The sequence below is a fragment of the Netta rufina genome, assembly GCF_964035555.1.
Source record: "Netta rufina genome assembly, chromosome: 5".
NCBI lineage: Eukaryota > Metazoa > Chordata > Aves > Anseriformes > Anatidae > Netta > Netta rufina.
The window spans coordinates 59,288,660-59,309,333 of record NC_140128.1 but is presented as its reverse complement, the minus strand read 5'-3'; the positions used below and the strand labels follow the sequence as shown (position 1 = coordinate 59,309,333).

The 20,674-nt window shown below is 44.3% G+C and overlaps 1 protein-coding gene across 2 annotated transcripts in view; it reads left to right on the top strand.

The window, feature by feature from the left end:
* The window catches only part of MNAT1 (MNAT1 component of CDK activating kinase), a 120,183-nt gene that overhangs the window by 79,318 nt on the left and 20,191 nt on the right, over positions 1-20,674 (top strand). For both annotated transcript variants that reach the window (XM_084288421.1, XM_084288420.1), the window contains exon 7: positions 4,517-4,638. In XM_084288421.1, coding sequence (XP_084144547.1) covers positions 4,517-4,638 — 122 coding nt within the window. The remainder of the gene's footprint in view (positions 1-4,516; positions 4,639-20,674) is intronic.

The window sequence follows — 20,674 nt, the reverse complement described above, 5'->3', positions numbered from 1 at the left end:
TTCCCCTACTAGTGCATTTTTGGTGGTGTCATTCTCCTTTCCCCTCCTCCTTGGCACTGGAGATTTCTGAGAAGGCTGCTGGTTGTTTTTCTTCTTGCTGCAGAGGGACGGGGGTGAAGGAAGGCTGTGTAGTCTTGGAGGCAGGGAAAGTGAGAGACTAAAGGATGGGAGGAAGCCTCAAAGCTTCACCTCGAGCTGGGATTTCTGCACTCTGTGCTAAAATAACCTCCTTCTGCTAGTGAGCCAGCACTGGTACACCTGGCATTCACCAAGCCTCTGTGTGAGAGGTGCACTGATACACCAGCTCTGGTGCTCCAATAGCCTGAAGTGGCTCAGATGTTTCCTAAAAGGACCTGATTGGATTTTACTGCTTTTTTGTTTAAAATAAGCTCAGTGTCACTGCAAGGGCAGCTCTTCGCATCTGTGCATATAATCCTTTTTTTTTTTTTTTTTTTTTTTTAGTTAATGCCATGTTGCATCACAGTCTGAAACAAAAATTGGCTACTTCTTACTATTTACACTGAGAGATAGCTCAAATGATGCATCTCAGGGAGAAGTAAATCAGTCCGTTTTATTCCGTCCCTTTTATTTGTAATGCAAAGACATTATCCTCCTCTCCCCCCAATTTAATCCTGTACTCCTTTAATCTAAAACCATGCAGTACATGAATGGAAAATCAGTTGCTCGCAAATCCACTGCTCTGCAGTCTTTTAAATAAACAAAGTCCTACGGGTAAGCAAATGCCTTCATTCTAATTAGCAATGTTTTTTTTTGTGGTTCCATACATTCCCAAATGCAATAGGCAGCTACAGTGCCTAAAATAATCCCAGAGAAAACACTTGTATGCCATGAAGATAGGGAGTGGGAGGGAGAAGGGGCAGGAAAATCTGTTGTCTGTGTTCTTGGAAACCTTTTCTGTCTCCATTTGGATGCTGTCAGTTTCTTTTACACAAACATTACAGCATCCAAGGGGAATTAGAAATACTTACCCGTGACCACAGCGTCAGATCTTAGGGTTGTCAGGAGAAAGTAATGCAAAAGCAGGAGCTTGGACCCGCCGCCTTCCTCTCGGTTTGAGTGTGCTAATAAACGTCTCCTAATGCTGGAAGGAGGTAGGGCTGGCTAAGAGATAAGGCCGGCTGTCTAGGTGGAATACAGAAAATTTATAAGTCTTACCTCATAGATGTGAAATGTTTTTTGGATGTGGAAAAGTGCTGTGTAAGGCCGAAGTAATAGTTATTGTCTCATGTGATGTCTCCGAATTACACAACAGCTTCCCCCGTATAGCAGCCGCTTCTGAAGTGGCTGGGGACCACAGCACAGACACAGAAGGGAGATGCTGCTGGTCAGATGGCTTTTAGCTGGACAAATCGCTCAGACTGAACCTTTTAGCTTCACCAAGGTTTGCTGGAAACGCACCTTAGCCAACCATAGGGCCAGCTCCTACCCAGAGCATCAACAGAGCTGCTGTGCTCACGGGGTTTGACCAAGATGCAGCCCCATTCATCTGGCAGCGTGTGTTGTAATTGCTCTGCTTCCACCTAGCCCTTTCCCAGCTCAAGGAAGACTAAAGGCCAGCTCGTAGGAAAAAGCCTTCACCTAAGGGCCGGACAGCTCTAGGGCAGGAGCAGCAGCCAGTCGTGTTTTTTTTCCCCCGTTGCTAAGTGGAATCTAATCCGCCTTGCCAAAGCCCATCAGCTGAAGCTGTGATTTGGGGAAAAGAAAACAAATGAGCTGTGTCCCAGCTGCGCGGCCTCCTTGAGGTGTGGATCTGCTGCTGGGCCCAAAGCACTGCGGTGGTTTTGCTGTGCAGAAGTGTGTAGAGGATCCTAATGCTTGTACCCTGGTCCAGGGTGTAACAGAGCCAAAGGAGAGAGACCCTGCTTGAGACTGAGCTCCATAAGCCAGAAACGAGCTGCCAGTGTTTAATGGCAAAAATCATTCTCTGTTGGAATAACCAACCCAGGGGATGTGCCTGGACCTTTCTGATCTGAAATCTCCCAGTCTGGATTGGATTTCTTTCAGCAGAAGGTGCTTTGCCTGAGCTGACAGTCCTGGGGCATCCTCACTGAGTGGTAAATGATAAATTTTCCCTGTAACACACACCCCAGTGCCTGCCGTGCAGTTGGCACGCTGACCAGCCAGCCTCCCAGCATCCAAACACAGCTCACATGCGTTTACCAGTTGGGCATCATGAAAGTAAATAACCATCACCATCCCTTCTGGCTTCTGGCACCTCGGGAACGCCCCAGAGGAAGACAAACGAAATATTTTCATCCTCTCCTACCAGGAGTCCGCAGACGGAGCCGGGCATCTGCAGCAACAGAGGCGGTGGTGGGGCAAGAGGCTGGCGATGAGCCCCGTGCGTTTGTCGGGAGCCCTCCTGCGTCCCTTGGCCAATGTCAGCAGAAGTTGCTCTCGTTAAAAAAGTGTGAGGAATGCATCAATGGCAACTCCGCTAACAGCGAGCAGCTGTTCTGGTGATGCCCTCCAGAGATGTGGCTCCTGCAATCTGAGCTGCTCCCTTTTTCCACACACAAGTAATTTCCAAAAATATTTATCATGGTTTTGATCTTTGCCTGAAACTGAATTTTCTTTTCTATGGCTGGAACAAAATTCCTCTGGATTTGGAAAGACTGAGGCTTTTCACTCACCAGATGAGGGTGTTCGCATATAAAATGATGAGGCATCTTTTCCCTTCGGTTCGGTCAGAGATGCGAAGTTGGTCAAAGCTTTAAATCTTATTTAAGTAAATCTAAAAGTCTTATTCAAGCATTCATCTCTTAACACTGGGTGTTGCGTGCCCACATCAGGGTAGCTACAAAGTTTAATATTTTCATGAGCGTGAATAGATTGTAAAGCTACAATGTCTAGCAATATAAAGAGACCTTTAAAATATCACGGAGCAGTATCAATGCTGAATTTTTATCCTTTCTTTCCCTACTTTTTAAAAGAGTGGTCGCCTGGTTTTAATGTTGCAGCAACAGCTTGGGGCGTAGAAGCAGCAGCGTGCTGTAGCTTTGGAAGTTGGAGTGACTCACGGCTGACTTGGGAACTTTCTCCACCGCGTTTTGCTTTTGAGGCACTGTCACTGGAGCCACCGCTAGCAGCAGCCCCTCCAGGCTCATCAGTAGCACAGAAAAAGGCCACGACTCTCTCTTCTCATCACAAACACAGAGCCTTTTCAATGGAGGACTTGAGCTGCTTCTTTTTCAGCCTAGCCCCATGATAGCACTTCTCAAGGACTTGCATCTTCAATTTTCTTACCCACTTTCTGCAGCTCTCTAAACAAAAATAGCCACGCTACTGCTTCAGGAAGGTCATTGTCCTCACCCAGAAATTTAATTAGCAGCTTTCCCTTTCTGCTGACTATTTCTCCCCCCGTTTAGTTAATTTTAACCCAGTGTCCCACACTAGGATCCTTCAGCTCCCAGTTGAGGGAGTAGATAAAGACTTCGAGTGGCCCCCGGGACCTGAAGCTGAGCAAGTGCTCACCAGTGGGAGCATTACACCATGGAAAGCTTCCGATCTCCCGCTGCAGACAAAATGTCTATGCAAACAATCCTGCTACTTTCCCAAATTCCCGCGTGTCGCAGATGTGAAGGTCAGTTGCTGGAGGGGAAGCCAGGCTGTTTTGGGGGAGATCATCGTGGTCTGTCTTTTTTGCTGCTGCTGCTAATTTTTGTGAGCACCATAGAACACAGTAGAAAATTGAAACTGTGTGAAAGATCAACAAATCAGTGTAGAATGTCATGCAGCAACATCTGTTAACTTTGGCTCTATCTCATATCCTCCTGACCCCTCCTTTCCAGCCACAAGTCTCCTGTTTTGTGAGAGCTCGGAGTGATAGGGACTTGGAGGGGGGGGGGAGAAAAAAGCCTCGCTGTTTCTCAGTGGTCTGAAGGGCTTGCAAAAGTACCATCTGGAATTAAAATCTTATGTTTGTGTGTTTCTATATTTTTAGTTATGAAACAAATGGGAATTTGCTGAATGAATTAATTGTATTGCACTGTAAAAGTCGTATCTTGAGGGCCATTATATATGGGAGTTTACAAAGCCTGCAGAGAGAAATGAAAGTGGCTTCTCTTTCTAATTAGGGCTTTCAGGAAATCATTGATTACAGAATCTAATAGCCTTGCTCAGAGACATTTGTTTGATATTACTTCTGATAAATGAAATTTTTACCTAATAATAATTTTACTAGTGGCACTGGAAGCAGCTGCTTTCTCTAACACTAAGCTTGCCTTCAGTAAAACTTTCATTTTTTTTTTCCTACCATGTCCAAATAGTTACAGCTAATGAAACATTAATTCTGAACTGTAGATCACAGTAAAAAGTTTAAATCTTGAAGAAATGAGTGGTGTAGTAGACAGCATGTCCTTAATGGGAATGGTCTTTGTCCAGACCAGCTTAATGGTGTACACTTGTTCTTGCAGTGCATCTAAAAAAGAAGTCTAAACAAAACTTTGACCTGCTCTGTAGCAATTTTTACCATATATTTTCTTTTCTTTAACAGGGTCAGCATATTTCGTTAGCTCCCATCCAAAAGCTAGAGGAAGCTTTGTACGAGTATCAGCCTCTGCAAGTGGAGACATATGGACCACAAGTTCCAGAGCTGGAAATGCTGGGAAGGCTGGGGTAAGTAACTCTGCAAGTTTTAATTCCCATTTCACAGGGCTGTAGCTGGGACTGTTACCATCTTCACTTTGCCAGGATGTAGGGGCTTTTTTTGTGTGTGTGTTTTGTTTTAAAGGATCTTAATGAAATATTAGACTTCCTGCCCAACCAACCAACATTTTGTTTGGGTGGATAAGCTAAAATTTTTGGTCCTCAAGCCTTTATAGATCTATTGAGAGCTGGACTGGATTGCATTAGTGTTTTTAAGGTTGTCCTTGGCAGTCGCAGTGAAGTAGCTGTTCATTTTCAGTTGCACGGTATTAAAAAATAAATAAATAAAAATCTGGGGCCTAATTTACCCAGCTGTAAGCCAGTAAAAATATTAAAGTTGGGCCTTTTGCCACGGAAAAGGGTAGATTTACTTGTCGACTGCTGTCGACGGTCAAACTGCGTTTGTGAGAAATGAAGCACAGAGCTTAACGTTGTCAAAAAGCATAATGCAGGGCTGGTCCAGCAGCTTGGTGGCATCACGGTGCGCAGCCGTGTTTGGAAGGGAGCCTTCCGGGCCTGAAAAATGGAGGCTGGGAAGGCCAAAAGTGACACGTCTGCTTGCTGGAGGGTGTTCACAGCTGAAAAGCCACCTGAAAATGCCCAGCCGCTGGGATAGGGAGTGTCCCTAAACCGGTTGTGGTTGGGCTTCCAAGGTCACAAGCACCTACAGCGGCTGGAAAATGATGGGGCAGAGTGAACATGCAGATTGGCAAGGCAAGAAAGAGTTTAAAAATAATAATAAATGTGTATCTTTGCCCCTGTGGGGAAAACTGAAGCCAGAAAGTACTGAAGAACATGAGACACTTGGAGGATGCAGATTCAGAGACCACTGAAATCCAAACAGGAATCCTGTTTAGTTTGGTGGCACAGGCAGAACTGCATCTCACGCAGAAAATGCTAGAGGTAGATGGACTTCTTAAAACAAACAAGCAACCTAATGGTGCTTTAGAAAATTGAAGGCTGTCTGGAATTGAGATTGTCTCCATTTTTATTGTTTCTTTGTCCTCCTGGTGCCTGTAATTTTTATTATCTGATATCAGGCTTCTGAGACCAAATATTAATTAGCAGTTTAAACTTGGGCAGAGCCAGATTCAGCCTTCACCACCTGTTTGGATGGAGCACAGCTGTGAGGGACCTCCGGGGCGATGGGAGCCTTGGGGCCCTCTCAGCCTTATCACAAGTGAAACAGCTTGAGGGGAGGAAGATGGCTTGTACCAGGAGAGTTCCCAGCCTCTGTCCCTTTGTACGTGGCCCCGTAAGGTGAGTGCTGGCACCAGGATCAGGCAGGAACCCTGCCATCCATCCGACCCGTGGCTCTGCCTCGGAGGCAGCCTTACACAGCGCTGTGCCATCGCCCTGTCTGCATGCCAGCGTCTTCGGAGCAGGGTTTGCAAACAGCACTCAGCCTGTTCCCGGAGGTTCACGTGCCTCGTTTTACCTCTCTGAGCCCGAACAGCCCCGGTTGTCTGCTCCGACCCTGCAGGTGGTGAAAGAGTTAAGAGCAGCTGGGTGGCTGTGGCGGTGAGGGGAGGCACGCGGTGCCCAGCGGAAGAGTTCTGCCGAGTCCTGAGGCTGTTTGCAATTCCAACACAAACACATCGACGCTGTGGGTTCCCAGCTGGTACGACTCTAACCCTATTCCATTGGGTGCCTGAAATACCTTAGACCATGCAAGGCTATTCATTTATATATATATTTGTGTTTCTGTGTTTATATGAACTCATGCGCATTTCCTGTTGATGAATGCTTAACTAATGTGCTTTGGTCCCTGGTTTGGGGTTTTTGCAGGCAGCTGCATACAGCTGCCTGAGAGAGGCAGAAGAGCTGGGCACAACGTTAACCACTCCCGCTGGATTTTTAGTTTCCTCTTACTTTGGACTCATAAAGACAGGTTAAATCTAAAAGACTTTGTAGTGTTCATTCCTTCTTCTTCATCATCCCCGCTTCCATCATCTTTCTGTAAGAAAGGAAGAAGTTTTCCATAGTCCCTCCAAATTTGTGAGTTTTTGCTCAGTTTGACCATGCTGTCGTTAGTTGTAAAGTACAGCAACATTTCGTGTTCTTGTTACCAATTTTGCAGAGGAAAGTTTGGCCATTTATTACTGCTAAATAGTTCCCTCAAATGCGCAGGCTGCTATCATCTGAGCTTCTGGAGCCAGACTGTTACAAAGACAATGCCAACCTGGAGACTTTCAGTAATCTGGAGACTTTGAATTCTCATCTGGCAGCATAATTCATTGACATTTTTGGTAAGATACAGTTTATCTTCAAAACACCCAACAGAATGAGCTTTCTGAATATTCAGACCTTAACCTCTTACCTTCTGCAAGACTTACTTTAGGTTGCAGCATGAACGTTGCTATTCCTTTCTTGGTAAACTGCTGCAACGGAGGAGACAGCTGGCAAGAGCAAGAAAAAGGGTGAATCCTTAGGGGATCATCAAGAACATTTGCTAGGATTTTTTTTTAATTAAAAAACTAGCTTTATAAGTTGACTTGTGTTATTTGTCCATGAGAATATTTTTTAAAAGACACTGTGTGCAGTCCAACAAGCTGATTCTGGGTCCTCCCACTGCTCTTCTATATGGATTTTGCATGTTTTGCAAATAAGGAAATTACATTCAAAATGTTTTTAGAAGCTTGTTTTCAGTTTCTCCTGGGGCTGTACATTTTATTTTATTCTGTGCACTGCAGAAAAACATTAATAGCCATATGATTTTTTTCTTGCTGTTGTGTTGCAAGTTTGATGATAATGAAGAATAATCTTTTTTCCTTTTTTTCTCCAATACAAATGAGAGGTACTGTGTGTAGGGTTTTGTATCGTTTGTGTCCCGTCCCATTCTTGTGCCCCTCCCTTCATTTTTTCTTCTTTTTTATTTGTTTCATATTTTTTGAAAAAAATATGTAACAATCCACAATTGCACTGCTTTTTAGTGCAACACACGTTGCTCCTAGCTTACTAAAGCCAGTATTTAACCTTCTGGCAGGGGGAGTGAGACTTCATCAGTGTGATAGAGGTTCCCTTGTCTGTGTCTGTGGGGTTTTGGCAAGGAAGTCCCATGATGGTCCTGCAAACACCACCGGGTGCTCTACATCCAGGTTGGTGACGATTTGCTCTTGGTGGCAAAGAGCACGTCAGGCGTGCAGCCTGTGAGGCCAGCTCGTGCCCGCCTGCACTTCTCAGATGGAAACAGGGCTTGAAAGGAAGAAGCAGAGAAGATGGCTACGAGCACCCAAACCTGTGGTGCTGTCCTTGGAGAAAAACTGGGTCCGGGATGGTGGTCTTTTGCCCATCCTGCTGGGAGGCCCTACAGCTGCTCTGTGGCCTATGATGCCCAATAGCCCTGTGTCTGTGCGACTTCTGTTGCTATCCGAAATTACCCAAATATTTGGTGACATGTTGGGAAGTCCCAGGCTTCTGGGTGGGGTTGAAGGCAACTTGCTGAGGGGGTTGTGTTCGGAGAGCCTGTCTGATTAAAGGCACTGCTGGCGCTTCTGTGGTCACCAGAAGCTGTTAGATCGGTGTCATTTGACTAAACTGGGGAACATCTTTTTGTGCTAATCAGTCCCAAGTCTGTTGAACTGCCCAAGTCATTGCAAGGCTGTTTGACCTACCACAACTTGCCAGGGAGAGGAATTGTGTGGCCGAGAAAGACCAAGAGCACCGGGATGCTCAGGCACTCACTGCCATTGCTTTACCTCAGGTTTTCGTAAAAGGAACCAAAGAAGGTCTGTCTTCTGTTTTTTTTTCTCCCCCTTTTTTGTTTTTGCTAATGTTTTAGCTGAGCACACTGAATTTGTGTGGTTAGAGGTCTGGAATAGATAGGATTTTTCTTACTGCAAAACAGAAGAAATGAAAAATAAAACAAACCCCGTCATGCCAAGTAGTGAAAGAGCAAAACAGGATGGGGGTGGAAATGAGTTGCCTTTATCCTGTGAATAGCTTTGTTGATTTAAAAATATATGCTTGTTATGTAGTTTTGATTTCAAACAAACAAACAAAAAAAACCCCAGAAGTTCAAAGTGATGTTTGTTTGAGGTCCTGAAAAATGTAAAGGCATTCTTGGGATTATTGGGACGCATGTAGAGCCAGCAGGAGCTGCCACAAAGCATTCTCACCGAGTGCTTACTGTGAATCAAAAACCTGCCTATGTGATGAACATTTTGGGAAAAGATGGGTGAATTTCATGCCTTAAAGTTTAGCAGCAGTCCTTGTAATCCACCTCTTCAGCACAGCGCCCGTCCTGCTCGCGCCATTCTCACAGCCTAGAGGTAATTCACAGGTATGAGTTAAAATTTCTGTTAGCACGCAGCATAAAAATCCTCAGCCTTAACAGAGAGCTTTTGTGCAGACCTTGTAAACAAGTCAAGCCTGCTCCGTTTAAAATAAAATAATGTTTGCCTACTTAGCTTTGTCTGCAGAGATGCCTCCCCACTATATACATCTGCATATGACAGTTGAGTTTGCTCCAAAAATATCTGCTTTTCTGTAGGGAAGAATGGGACTTCCCTTTGATGTATCGGCTTGTTTTCATCTCTCACCACATTGTTAGGAGCACCCCAGTTATTTAGCGTGTTGTTTAAGAATGATGCAAAAGTAAACGTCAGCACCAAACACTAAGGAGGGTCGGTAAAGTACCTTCTGTGTTAATTTAAAAGTTAAACCGAAGCAAAATGCCATTTTGAGAGTTAAGTTCTGGAGGAAAATCAGAGCTCTGTAGGAAGTTTCTACATAGAATGAGCATGTTTTTGCCCACTGTGCATGTTATAAGGAGCAACTGGATTGATCAGTTCCTTTTTTCCCTAGCGTAGGACAGCTCAGTCGTTTTAACTTCTGAGTCAAGATGAGGAGGCTGGATTTCATATCTGTTACAGCTTTGTTAGCATTTAATTTTTAACCTTCATTTCAAGTGGAAAATTTCTGCATATTTCTTTGTTGTACAGTGTTGTAGTGTAATTCGAACCACATGTAGAGTGCTGGCACTTAATCCAGAAACGACTAGTGCAACTTCTTCGCTGTCAATCACTGTGGCATTTTTTTTAAATGAGGAATAGTGAGGATGCTCTCCGAACTATTGAACCACTGCTGATCAGGTCTTTGGCTGGATTAGTTTTTGATAAACCCCTGTCAGTTTCTGTGTTGCAGACGATACGGTAAAATAACCGAGAATTGATTTTTGAATGGGTGACAGGAACACCGGGCTTTTAAAGTTGTAGCAGGTGATTTTTCACGTCAGCTCACTTTGTGATTGGGGTATGCTGGTATTTCTTGAATCTTGGAAAAGGAGAAAAGCCACAAATGAAGGACTTATTTGGTCCGTCTTGGCCCATTGATTCTGAACACTGAATTCATTCTGCTCCTTTAAATAGAATATAGTTTCTCAATAAGCTCAGCAGTCAGAATCAAAAGATTGAGTAAGAGCAAGGAAAGCTTGTCTTGCTTTGGAGAGCACCAAGAAGGCTGTGTTCGTTCTTACAGGAATTCTCTTGGCTACCAAGGCATATGGTCTGAATTTCCCAGTGCCTTCTGTTGCAGGGCCTGATCCTCTCTTCTTTGAAGTCAGTAGAAAGATTTCTATTGGCTTCGTTGACTTTTGAAAAAGACACTTAATGAATGAGAATTGGCAGGTAAGAAGTGGTTATTGCTTTACTGACACGATGCCATTTGCATATAGCCTGTTAAAGTCAATTCTTATTTGTTGATTATACCATAAGTAATTGATTAAAGACTTATGAATGGTGGTAATAGCACTCTGTGGGTACATTTTTTTTGAATAATGAATACGGATGAATGCGTTGTCTTTTTCAAGGGAGGATGGAACAAGGAAATAGACCTGTGTCTCTAATCTTAATGTGCTTTGATGTAGAAACTGCCTTGTATTGTTTTTGCATACAGCAATCCTGCAGGCTTCACCGTAAGATTTTGGAAGGATGCAAATTTTACATGGAGTAGGTAGATTAGCACTGATTTTTTTCCAACCGAATGGAAATTGAGCAAAGGAGCACAGCCTCTAGTAAGTCTGAGATCTTACTGTTTAAGAAATCAGCTTTCTGGCAAAAATGTCTATGAACATTTCAAACGACACCCTAAAGTATATGGTGTTTTGCATGGAGCTCTTCTGTCAAGGTCATTAGCAATTGAATATATTAAAAGTGGACTGCTTATGAAACGGAGAGTTTCACTTCCTGCCCGCCCACCTGTGGGTATAGTGTGGGTTCTGTAACTGTAAAAGGTCTCGGGAGGGTTATAAAAGCAGAGAATATGGAAAATATATAAAGAAACAAAGAAGGAAGCCTGCACACACCATGTCGTTTCTTATATTTAAAGTTGGCCGTAGCTGTATATGTACCACTAAATTAACCTCAAAAGCTGGCCATGACAGCAGAATGTCCATGGTGATTGTTTTTGTTGGCGTTTGGCTTCAAAATTAACTCATCGATCTAACATGAGGCTCTGTGCTCGGAATACTGGCCTGGTAATGTTTTTTTACTTTTTCATGCAATCATGGAAAAAATATGTTTCTGCTCGAAGCAGTTGTCAAACAAGCTTCTTTCATCGACAATCAGACACAGGGCAGCTGAGTAAGGCTGTTTAGTCTAGAATAAATACTCAAGAGATTACAAGGTCGCTGTAGGAAATGTAATTATACCATTTATTCCAGAATAGTCTTTTTGTAGTGTGGGCTTGCAGAATACTAAATCATGCTGTTTATTAAAGAACGTGCAATATTAAATATAAGTATCTCAGAGCCTTAACCTAAGGAAGAAATAATAATTGTCTGGCAAACTACTGCAGGATTAACTAGCAACTATGTAAAACTGCTTGCAAAAAATCGGGATGGTAACCTTGGTTTTATTGCTGAAGGTTGGTAGGAGGCAAACCCGGAGCCCTCTCTGCAGGTGTAGAGGCAGTGCTGCAACGCAGGCAGCTGAAACAGCGGCAGGCAAAGCTGCCTGATGATGGATCGCAATGCGGCAGGAGGCATCCTGCGAGTGTGTGGGCCAAAAGCCCTGAGTTTTGCACTCTCGTGTCTCACCAAATCAATGTCTTTTTACTGCTAGCTGCTTAAGCATACCTGATGGTCTGTGATCTGTGATAGATCTTATCTGAAAGCCTTCCTCTGCTTTCATCCTTCCCTTCAACCCCTACATTGGTATCACTTTTTATGTACGGTTCTCCTGTGACTTCATATGTCCGCAGACTTCACTCCTTCCCTGTTCTCCATCTGCTTAGAGAAGTAGACAGATAAGGTTTAGATCTCCCAATGCTTCTCTGAAGTTGTGGTAAGTTTGAGGCCAGTAATTTTTGTGCTCCGTGCTCTTCTTTACTTTGCTTTTACTTCTTTGCTTCTCCTGCCCTTCACTGTGTTGCCTTTTTGAGTCTTTCTCTGACTCCTGTGCGTTGGGAACTGTGCAGTTACTACAAGGAAAATGGTACATTTTGCACAGGCAAGCGATCTTTCCTGCTTATCCCTCACTCCAACAACAGGATGGCTTCAGTGTCCTCAGCTTTTGTGGCTCTTCCCAGACCAGAGCCACAAAATGCCTTCTCAAAGCCCAGTGATAGGCAGCCTACAGAGGGAAGAACGCCTCGGGATGAGGAGCAAGAAGAGCAAAGTCAGTTGAGTGATGGAGAGCATGGGAGGGCAGGGCTTGAAAGCTGGTGGAGGACTGCTGGCGAGAGGAAAAGCTTCTCCTCTTGATCGATATCTGAGAATCGCCCTTGCTTTTTACTCCACAGTAAGGGACTGCAGAGATGTCATGTCAAGGAGTGTGGGGCAGCCTAGGCAAACACTGTCCAGCTTTCTGAAGGGCCTGTTTGGATAGCCTGATTTTTTTAAAATTAATTATTTACTCTCAGATGTAATTGAACTACAAAGGCAAGGAACATCCTGTTTTGAATTTGCCCTCCTAAGGCATTTGTGAAAAGCCATTGAGTGGTAAAAATGCAAACATTTTTGTTTCAAGAGGGGTGAGTAATATATAATGGAAACAGTTGGACTGAATGGGACAGCCAGCAAAACAGACCCCTAAACGAGGAAAAGAAAGCCAGAAATGATGCATCTTCTTGACGCTGACGCTGATAAACAGAGCCGTAATGCAGCCCTCCGCGTTCATGTACTAAATGGCTAAAAAGATGATTAATTACAAGCTTCCTGAAATGGCAGAGAGAAACACGGGAGAGCCTTGCATAAAGCTTCAAACAGCTTTTCAAGCTGTTGCTCGTGATTCTTCTTCAACCCCCTTCAGATAGCTTTGTTCAGCTTTATTCCTAGCGGGTGCAGTTTCTCACAGCGATCACAAGTCAACAATGTTTAAAGTTTGCCTGAAGAGCACAAAGTGGTTGGAGTGAGGGGGATCCTCCCAGAGGAGGATGCCATTCAACAATTCAGTAACCTCATTCATAAATTCGATTCTATGTATGTAACTGATTGCACACCCGATACGATGGAAGGCAAGATTTTTAAGGGTTGTGTTGGTAGTCTCAGCTTCTTAGAAATCAACCTGGTGATCCCGAGTACATCACACCAGAGAAACATTTTGGAAAAGTGGAACTGGAGGACTTTCCTGAGAGTTAATGGTATCTGACCACATCTGTTCACGTCTTTATTTTTTTTAAGATTACCTTAAAAAAAAATAAAAAAAATTAAACCAAGTCTTACAAACCTATCTGAGATGGGGGACGCAGTTTGTGTCTCCCTCCATTCAGCAGTTTTTGCATCTGTTCACTGATTTTGGTCACAGTGCAGCAGCAGAAATTTCAGGGCCATAAGCCTGTAGATGCTGCGTGAAGAGGAGTGATTGGGTCTGGAGGGGGACCCTAAAAGTGCCTTGGCTGACAAAAAGGCTGGACGGCAAGTGTAGAACCTACTGACTGCCAGAGAAGCTGCATGGGAGTGAGATACCTCCTAAATGTCCTGCCTGACGAAGAAAAGCTTCAGTCCGAGCTTGCAAGCACCCACAGGACCAAGCTGTCGGAAGCCAGGCCAAATTAGTTGTGTATGGCACCACTTAAAAAGAAAGGAGAGGAAAACTGAAGCTCTTTGGATCTTTGAAATTGGAAGCTGTCCAAGGACAGGTAGAAGGTTAATAGCTCAGGCGTGTTTTGTGTTTAGAGATTCGAGTGTGTTGGGGGCAAGGGGACAAAAGAGAGGCACCCGAGGCTTTGAAAAAACACCCACCCAAACACAGACCTCACAGCTGTTCGTAGCTTCGTGTGTCCCAGAGACCTTTTATTCATCACGGACGCTAATGACACGAGGTGCTTTGAATTCAGAGCCAGTGCTCGCAGGATGGGTGTCTGATCATTGGGAACTCTACATATTAGTCGTTTCTAAGCACCTTCTGCTTTCATTTCAAATCGGTGTTATGTTAAATGAGTGAGATGTCACTGGGTTACTCGACACCCATTTGTATGCAGTGTTATGCAGAAAGCTCACCGGGATGCCGAAGCTGCCTCGTGGTGCAGTTGCAGCGCTTTGCCTTGGCCAGCAAACCCCACAGCACAGGCAGTGAAGGTGCCTGCTGCCGTCCCGGGGCATTCAGCAGCACCCACTCGGGCTGAAAAAGGGAGGATTGACCCCCGAGCGCACAGCAGAAGATTGGTGCCACTAAACATCCACTACAGAAGCGATCATTACCTCAGCATTTTTGAAAATCCACCTTTTCTTTTTCTCTCTAGGGCTATGTGTTTTGTGTCATGCTCTGTGGCTTTGATTTTTGTTTACCCTTTTCTTTTTTTTTGGAGTGGGGCTACTTGCAGTGGGTTGAGGAAAGTACCCGCAATTAAGTCGGTTGGCTGCAGTTTGTGTATACACATTTAGGAACTGATCTTCATCATTTTGTTTTTAAAAGCTTTGGTAATGGTAAGTTGAAAACTGTTCTAGGTAAACAAACCGCGTTGTGCCAGGCTTCCAGAAAGGCCTGAGTTGTTCGCTTCTCGCTCTTCAAAACTGAGGCATTCGTGTTAGGCCGTGTCTGTAATAACGAAACAGCAGCTTGAGCATAATCGTGCTTCACAGATGAGCTATTGCTCGGGCTTCAAGGCAACGCCACCATGTTTTTGTTTCTTTGCCTAACTGGTATTAAATGTAAAAACATAAATCCTTTCCAGCGAGAGGAGAGGGGGAGATGGTTTTCATTTGGCATAATTTCCTGTGAGACGTGGTTCTAAACAAGGCCCATATTTACACAAGACAATACGGTTTTACATGTACTGGGATATCCAGCACACTTTAAAATTGTTTAGCCAGCCCTGGGTATTAAATACCTTCACAATAAATGTGTTTAATAAAAGTAGATGAAGTTTGAAATAATTTTTGAATAATTTTACAGTAGAAACACCAGTTAAATCAACCCCATTGCAGTAATAAATGTCACAAAAACAATTAATTATACTTGCTTGCCACTGCAAAATCAATTGTGTAACTGTTCTTTTAAAACTGACTTTTACATTACTAAATCCTAAACACTACACTTCTGTAACTTGTCAGAATCAGGTTTTGGTTAATAGATATTTTCAGTGATGTAATGGGAACTTCTGGCATGGAGTCAGAATATAATGGACTGTGATTAATGTTTTAATAAGCACTTTTCTTCTACTTATGATGCAGCAGTGAAATGGTTTCCTGCTTAGATTGATAGAACAGCAGGTGTGCGTACTTTTTTTTTCTTTAAGAAAGAATAAGTTTTTCAATTCTTCGCCTTGAAAATATTTAATGTTTTTCCTTGAGTCAAACGCCGCTGATTTGGGTTTTGCAGTTTGTTTATTTTAGATCCAGCTATTGCTGATATTTGTCTTCTGGAAGCGGAGGGTGCCTTGGAAACCTTTTCAGTGCTTGAAATAATTGCTTTGCAAAAGAGGAAGCTCATTAGTTTAAAAAATAGTTTTGATATATTGATATTTTCTTCACTGAATGGATTTATTTAGAAATAGTGTTAGAGTAATTCAAAAGTGTGTGAGAACAGAGTATGGTGTTGAAAATATTAGCAGGTTAGATTTATTATTTCAGTTGATGTAACACGCTTGCTTCATTCTTGGTTACTTTTGCACTGGAATGAGTTGTGTTTCTCTGTATTTTAAATATTTCTGGAAAAAAATAGTCTATTTTGGACATTCTTTTAATGACCCAGCAGTTCAGATTTGTTTGCCTGGACAGGGTGTTGTGCTCAGGGATCCGATATGCAGCTGTCCTGGTGGAGAGGCGGTGCTGCTCCTAAGATGCTGCATCGGGTGAGCACATCCTCTGGGCTCTTCTTGATGTCGGGGGGTGGTTGCTCACTTCTGTCTGCTCTTCCCGTTTGTAATTACCTTCTGTTGGAAACGAAGCAGTCTCAGTTCTTTCCTTCTCTGCCCTTGCAGGTAGCTGCTGACACGACAGACAGCTCTTTGAGAGGCATAGGGCAGCTAACTAAGATTTATGTTAGCTACACAGAGGGCAGCCACGTCGGGCTGCCTCTGCTGACAGCCCCGAATAGCTTCTGTCCTAAATCACAGCGTGGCTGCTGCTCGCAAGGTGAGCAGGGTCGTGGGCAGCATGTTGTGGTGTCAGGCTGGCAGCAGGGATGCTCATTCCTTGCTCCTTGCCTCCTGACTCCTCTCCAGCTTCCCAAGTACAGATGCTTGGGCAAGGCAGCCCTGGGGCCGGGCTGCAGAGAGCTGTGCAGGGACGTGCTAAGGGAAAAGGGCCGGTGACTTTCCCTCCTGGGAACGGGGCTGAGAAATGCTCACAGCAGAGAGAGAGGTACAAACGTACCAGTGGTGAGGAGTCAGGAGCATCCTTGGAGATCTTCAGAAGCCATCTGGGCACGGTCCTGGGCAACCTGCGCCGGGTGGCCCTGCTTGAGCAGCACGGTTCGACCAGGCAGCCTCCAGAGCTGCCTTCCAACGTGAGCCATTCTGTGAACTCTGTGGAAAGAGGAGGTCCCATCTCTTGGGTACTGCTGGCATTGGTCCCGTAGGCACCACTCCAGGCACCTCTGCTCCTGTTTCAAAATAGCAAGTGAGCCTTTCTGGAGGGATAGAAGTGGAGCTGTGGTCCTGACTCTAGTGCAGTGACTCTTCTCTTTGCTCTGCAGTCTGTTAACATTAATTGAGATTCATAAGAGGGAGTTCCTCCATCTCTTCATTCTTTCACCCCACAGACATGGGAATCTTACTGATCCCTCTGTTCTCAGAGGCATCAACCTATGCTTTAATTTTTCTATCAGCTTTGGAAAAAAATAGTGGATATTACCATATTCACATTTTTTGTACTTACTGGGAATTTCCCAAAGAACCTCTATACCTTGGTTTTATGCCAGCTCCGTGTACTGGGGTAGCATCTGCCTTGCACCAAGTATTTGTATTTCCTTTATTTGCTACCACTGTGTTTTAGCTCTCCCTTAAAACGATTCAGAAGGTGAGTGCTGGCTGCTATCTTTATTCCCTGACGCTTTTCCAGAATTCATGAGGACATGCTTGTGCATAAAGCCAAAAAAAATCTACACCTCTTCTCCCCTTCCTGTCGTTAGAAGGTTCCCTGTCTCCTCCTCCTCTTTTCACATCGAGGCAGTGATCGATTGGGCAGACTTCTTTGCTCTGTGGTCGCTGATTCCGTTAGTTGTCAAAAAGTATTCCAGAAATGAGAGAGAAGGGGAGATCTGGACTCTGAGGCCATCTCAAAACTTGGAAACATAAAGGCTTTGCTGTTCCAGACTCTTCAGAGCGCAGTTAATTTTGGAATGAAAAGTCCTGCAGATACCGAGCCTGCAAACAAATCTGAAATAGGCAAAGAAAATCTTGCCTTCTTTTTTTTTTTTTTTTTTTCCTTATTCCATGGGTTTGAAAAATTTACACTGAACTTCCTTGTGTGCTGAGGGTGAGAGGTTTAAAAATAAGTGTATGAATAAAAGTCTGACATGGGTCTGGCGGAGGGCATTTGTAGTGGTGTCGGGGGGAGCAATTAGGCTGATCATCGGGGTAAGAGGCTGGCCAAGTTACCAGGGACGGGGCTTTTCTGGGAGCTGTTGCTAGTTGACTTTCTTGCATTTCAAAACAGAAATGCTGAAAAATCATCTGGAGCTATCTGGTAAGATCAACTGCCCGCATGTACTGTGGTAACAGGATTTACAGGCTGTTTGCCCTGAGATATTTAGATCAGAATCTGTCCCTAAGAAGAAAATCAGTGGCTCTTAATGCTATTTTTATCCCCTTAGAAAAATAATCTGTGAATGAGGGTAAAGTATGTGGAGATGCCAGTACTATTTCATACCTTCCTCGTGCACGTGCACACCTCTTGTTTCAGTGGGAGCGATGGGGGGGGGGATATGGTAGTGGAAATGGCATTTTTGCAGCAAGAGGCTGTGGTGCAGACCTCAGGAGAGGCAGCAGGTGCTGTAAGTGTGAGAAGGCTACCATAAGGAGCAGAATCATTAAGGTTGGAAAAGACCTTCAAAATCATCTGGTCCAACCATCCCCCTACCACCAATGTCACCCCCTAAACCCTGTCCCCAAGCACCAGGCCCAACCTTCCCTTGAACACCCCCAGGGACGGGGACTCCCCCACCTCCCTGGGCAACCCGTCCCAACGCCTGCCTGCTCTCTGAGCAGAAATGTCTCCTCATTTCCCACCTCAACCTCCCCTGGCACAACTCGAGGCCATTCCCTGGTCCCATCACCGGTTACCTGTGAGCAGAGGCCGACCCCCAGCTCCCCACCCCTTCCAGGTACCTGCAGACAGCACCGAGCTCTGCCCTGAGCCTCCTCTTCCCCAGACCAAACAACCCCTCAGTCTTCCCTCACAGGACTTGTGCTCCAGGCCCTTCCCCAGCTCTGCTGCCCTTCTCTGGACATGCCCCAGGGCCTCCATGTCCTTCTTGTAGTGAGGGCCCAAAACTGAACACAGTACTCAAGGTGCGGTCAAATCTTCACCAAATTACACATCTGAGCTCCTTAGGGACCTTGGTGCTTTGGTTCATTATCTGTAAAATGACAGGGAATGTCTGCTTTGAAATGCCACCGTTTGGCACAGGGAAGTGCCTGCTCAGTCCAGAGGAGGGGATCACGTAAGCTGCCATGGCTGGGTGGAGGTGGTAACAGGCTACTGGTGTTTTCAAAGAATAGCACATGCTGTATTTTGGCCTGCTTTGAGGGATGGTTATATGCGACAAACCCCAGCGTTTTGTTGATTCATGACTTATATTTTGTTTTTATTCAGCATTTTTTGCCCTTTCTGAGGGCTCCAGCAGCTGAAACAGCACAGTCTTGCCACACAGCAGTTTCAGCTGAGTCTGGTGTTTGAAATGGCAACACTGCTAAATGTTTGGGACTTGTTTTTAAAACAGCGTTTGAGCTGCCAGTTTCCTTAAGAAAGCAAAAACAATATGTAAAGCAAGAAATACAAATAAAGGAGAGGCTTTAAAATACTTTTGATGTTTGAAACAAAACAAAAAAATAAACAAGCTAAACAAAAAGGGTTCCGAAAACATGCTAAATTTAGTGCGTTTTTAAAGTAAAGAGCAAATGTCATCTAAATAAGTGTGTGTACACCTACCTTCCCTTCACCTTCTTTCCTCCCTCCTTTTTCCCAACCCGCATCCGAATTAATAGTTTACATTTTCTTTTAATGAACTGTTTCTAAAAATTTTGCTTTTCCTCTGGCAAAGGGCTTGGATGCTCCCAATGGAATAGCTACCACGTGCTGGGGGGGAATGAGAGCCCCCCAAAACTCGCCGCTTCCCTGCAAAGTGCTGAAGGCACAGTAGTGGCACTGTTGGTTTCCCTCAAGAAGAGGGTGATGAAGAACAACCGCCCTGGAGGCATGCTCCATGCACCCAGAAAAGCTGTAATTCCTGCTGGAATTACTTGTGTGCGTGTGCATGCATACATGTACATCTGTATATCATTTTACATCTACAAAATAACTCATTGCTATTATTGCTGTTGTGTTATTAGGTGTTCCTGTAGGCATGTCAACGCGTTGACTGTTTTAGCAGCTACAGATTAAGATAGGTGTTTTGCCCCAGAAGACAGAAGGGGCTGCTCGGAGAACTTACTACAGCAAAACGGTTTGAGCACTGAACAGATGAAAGTGACACTTTCTGGGGCAGCTAGTTGAATGAGGAGTTTGTCTTGCTGGTTTTAATGAAATTTAGGCCCTAACTTGATTTGAAAAACATACTAGCTAAGGATAATAAGAGCAGAGGAGGAAAGGTGTTGGGAACGTGGTGTATAAAAGGATACATCAGTGCATGGGGCACAGCAGCAAAGGCACGGTAGGCAGAATAGATGGAACATGCAGGGAGGGGGATCAGATCTGTTCCTATCACAATTCCTATATAACTTCTGTTAAATCAGGTAAGCTAAAATCCTCAAAGGCAGCTAAGTACCAAATACCTTTGGAATTTGGCATCAGTCCATAAGTAAATCCTTCTTTCTCTACTCCCCGTTCCCCCGCTTGGCACTATTTTGTGTACATACCCACCTCCCAGGCTGCAGAAGCAACTGGAGCTCGTTTTGTAAGTTGGCCACTGTCATCTCTGTTGTTTCCATTATTAATTCATTTATGTAGAGCTGTGTCTTGTGTGACCTCTGTTCTTTGCTCCTGGCTGCATGACCTTTGCTATTAAGCTGTCTGTAGTAGGAAGAAGTCAGTGTTGGTAAGTGCTACGGATTAGTCTGAATAATTTATCTGTTTTGCCAGCCCCCTCAGATTTTGTGACAGCTGCACGCTTTACAAGCAGCAATTTTTATATCTTCTTTCAAATAGTAGATGAAAGTTGTTGAGTATCACTGAGATAAAATGAGATCCCTGCAGGGAAAATAGCTCATCGGGTAACAAATGTCCATTTATGCTTATTTTTTGTGATCTATCAGTGCAAAATGTGCTTAAATATATTTGAGTAGCACCTATGAAGTAATTCTGAATATGGCATGTTCAGGAAAAAAAACAAAAGCTGACCTGTTTTTGGTACAAACCTAAAGGTGAGCTTTATCTTTCGTTTTCGTTGAGGTGTGTCACAGAGAT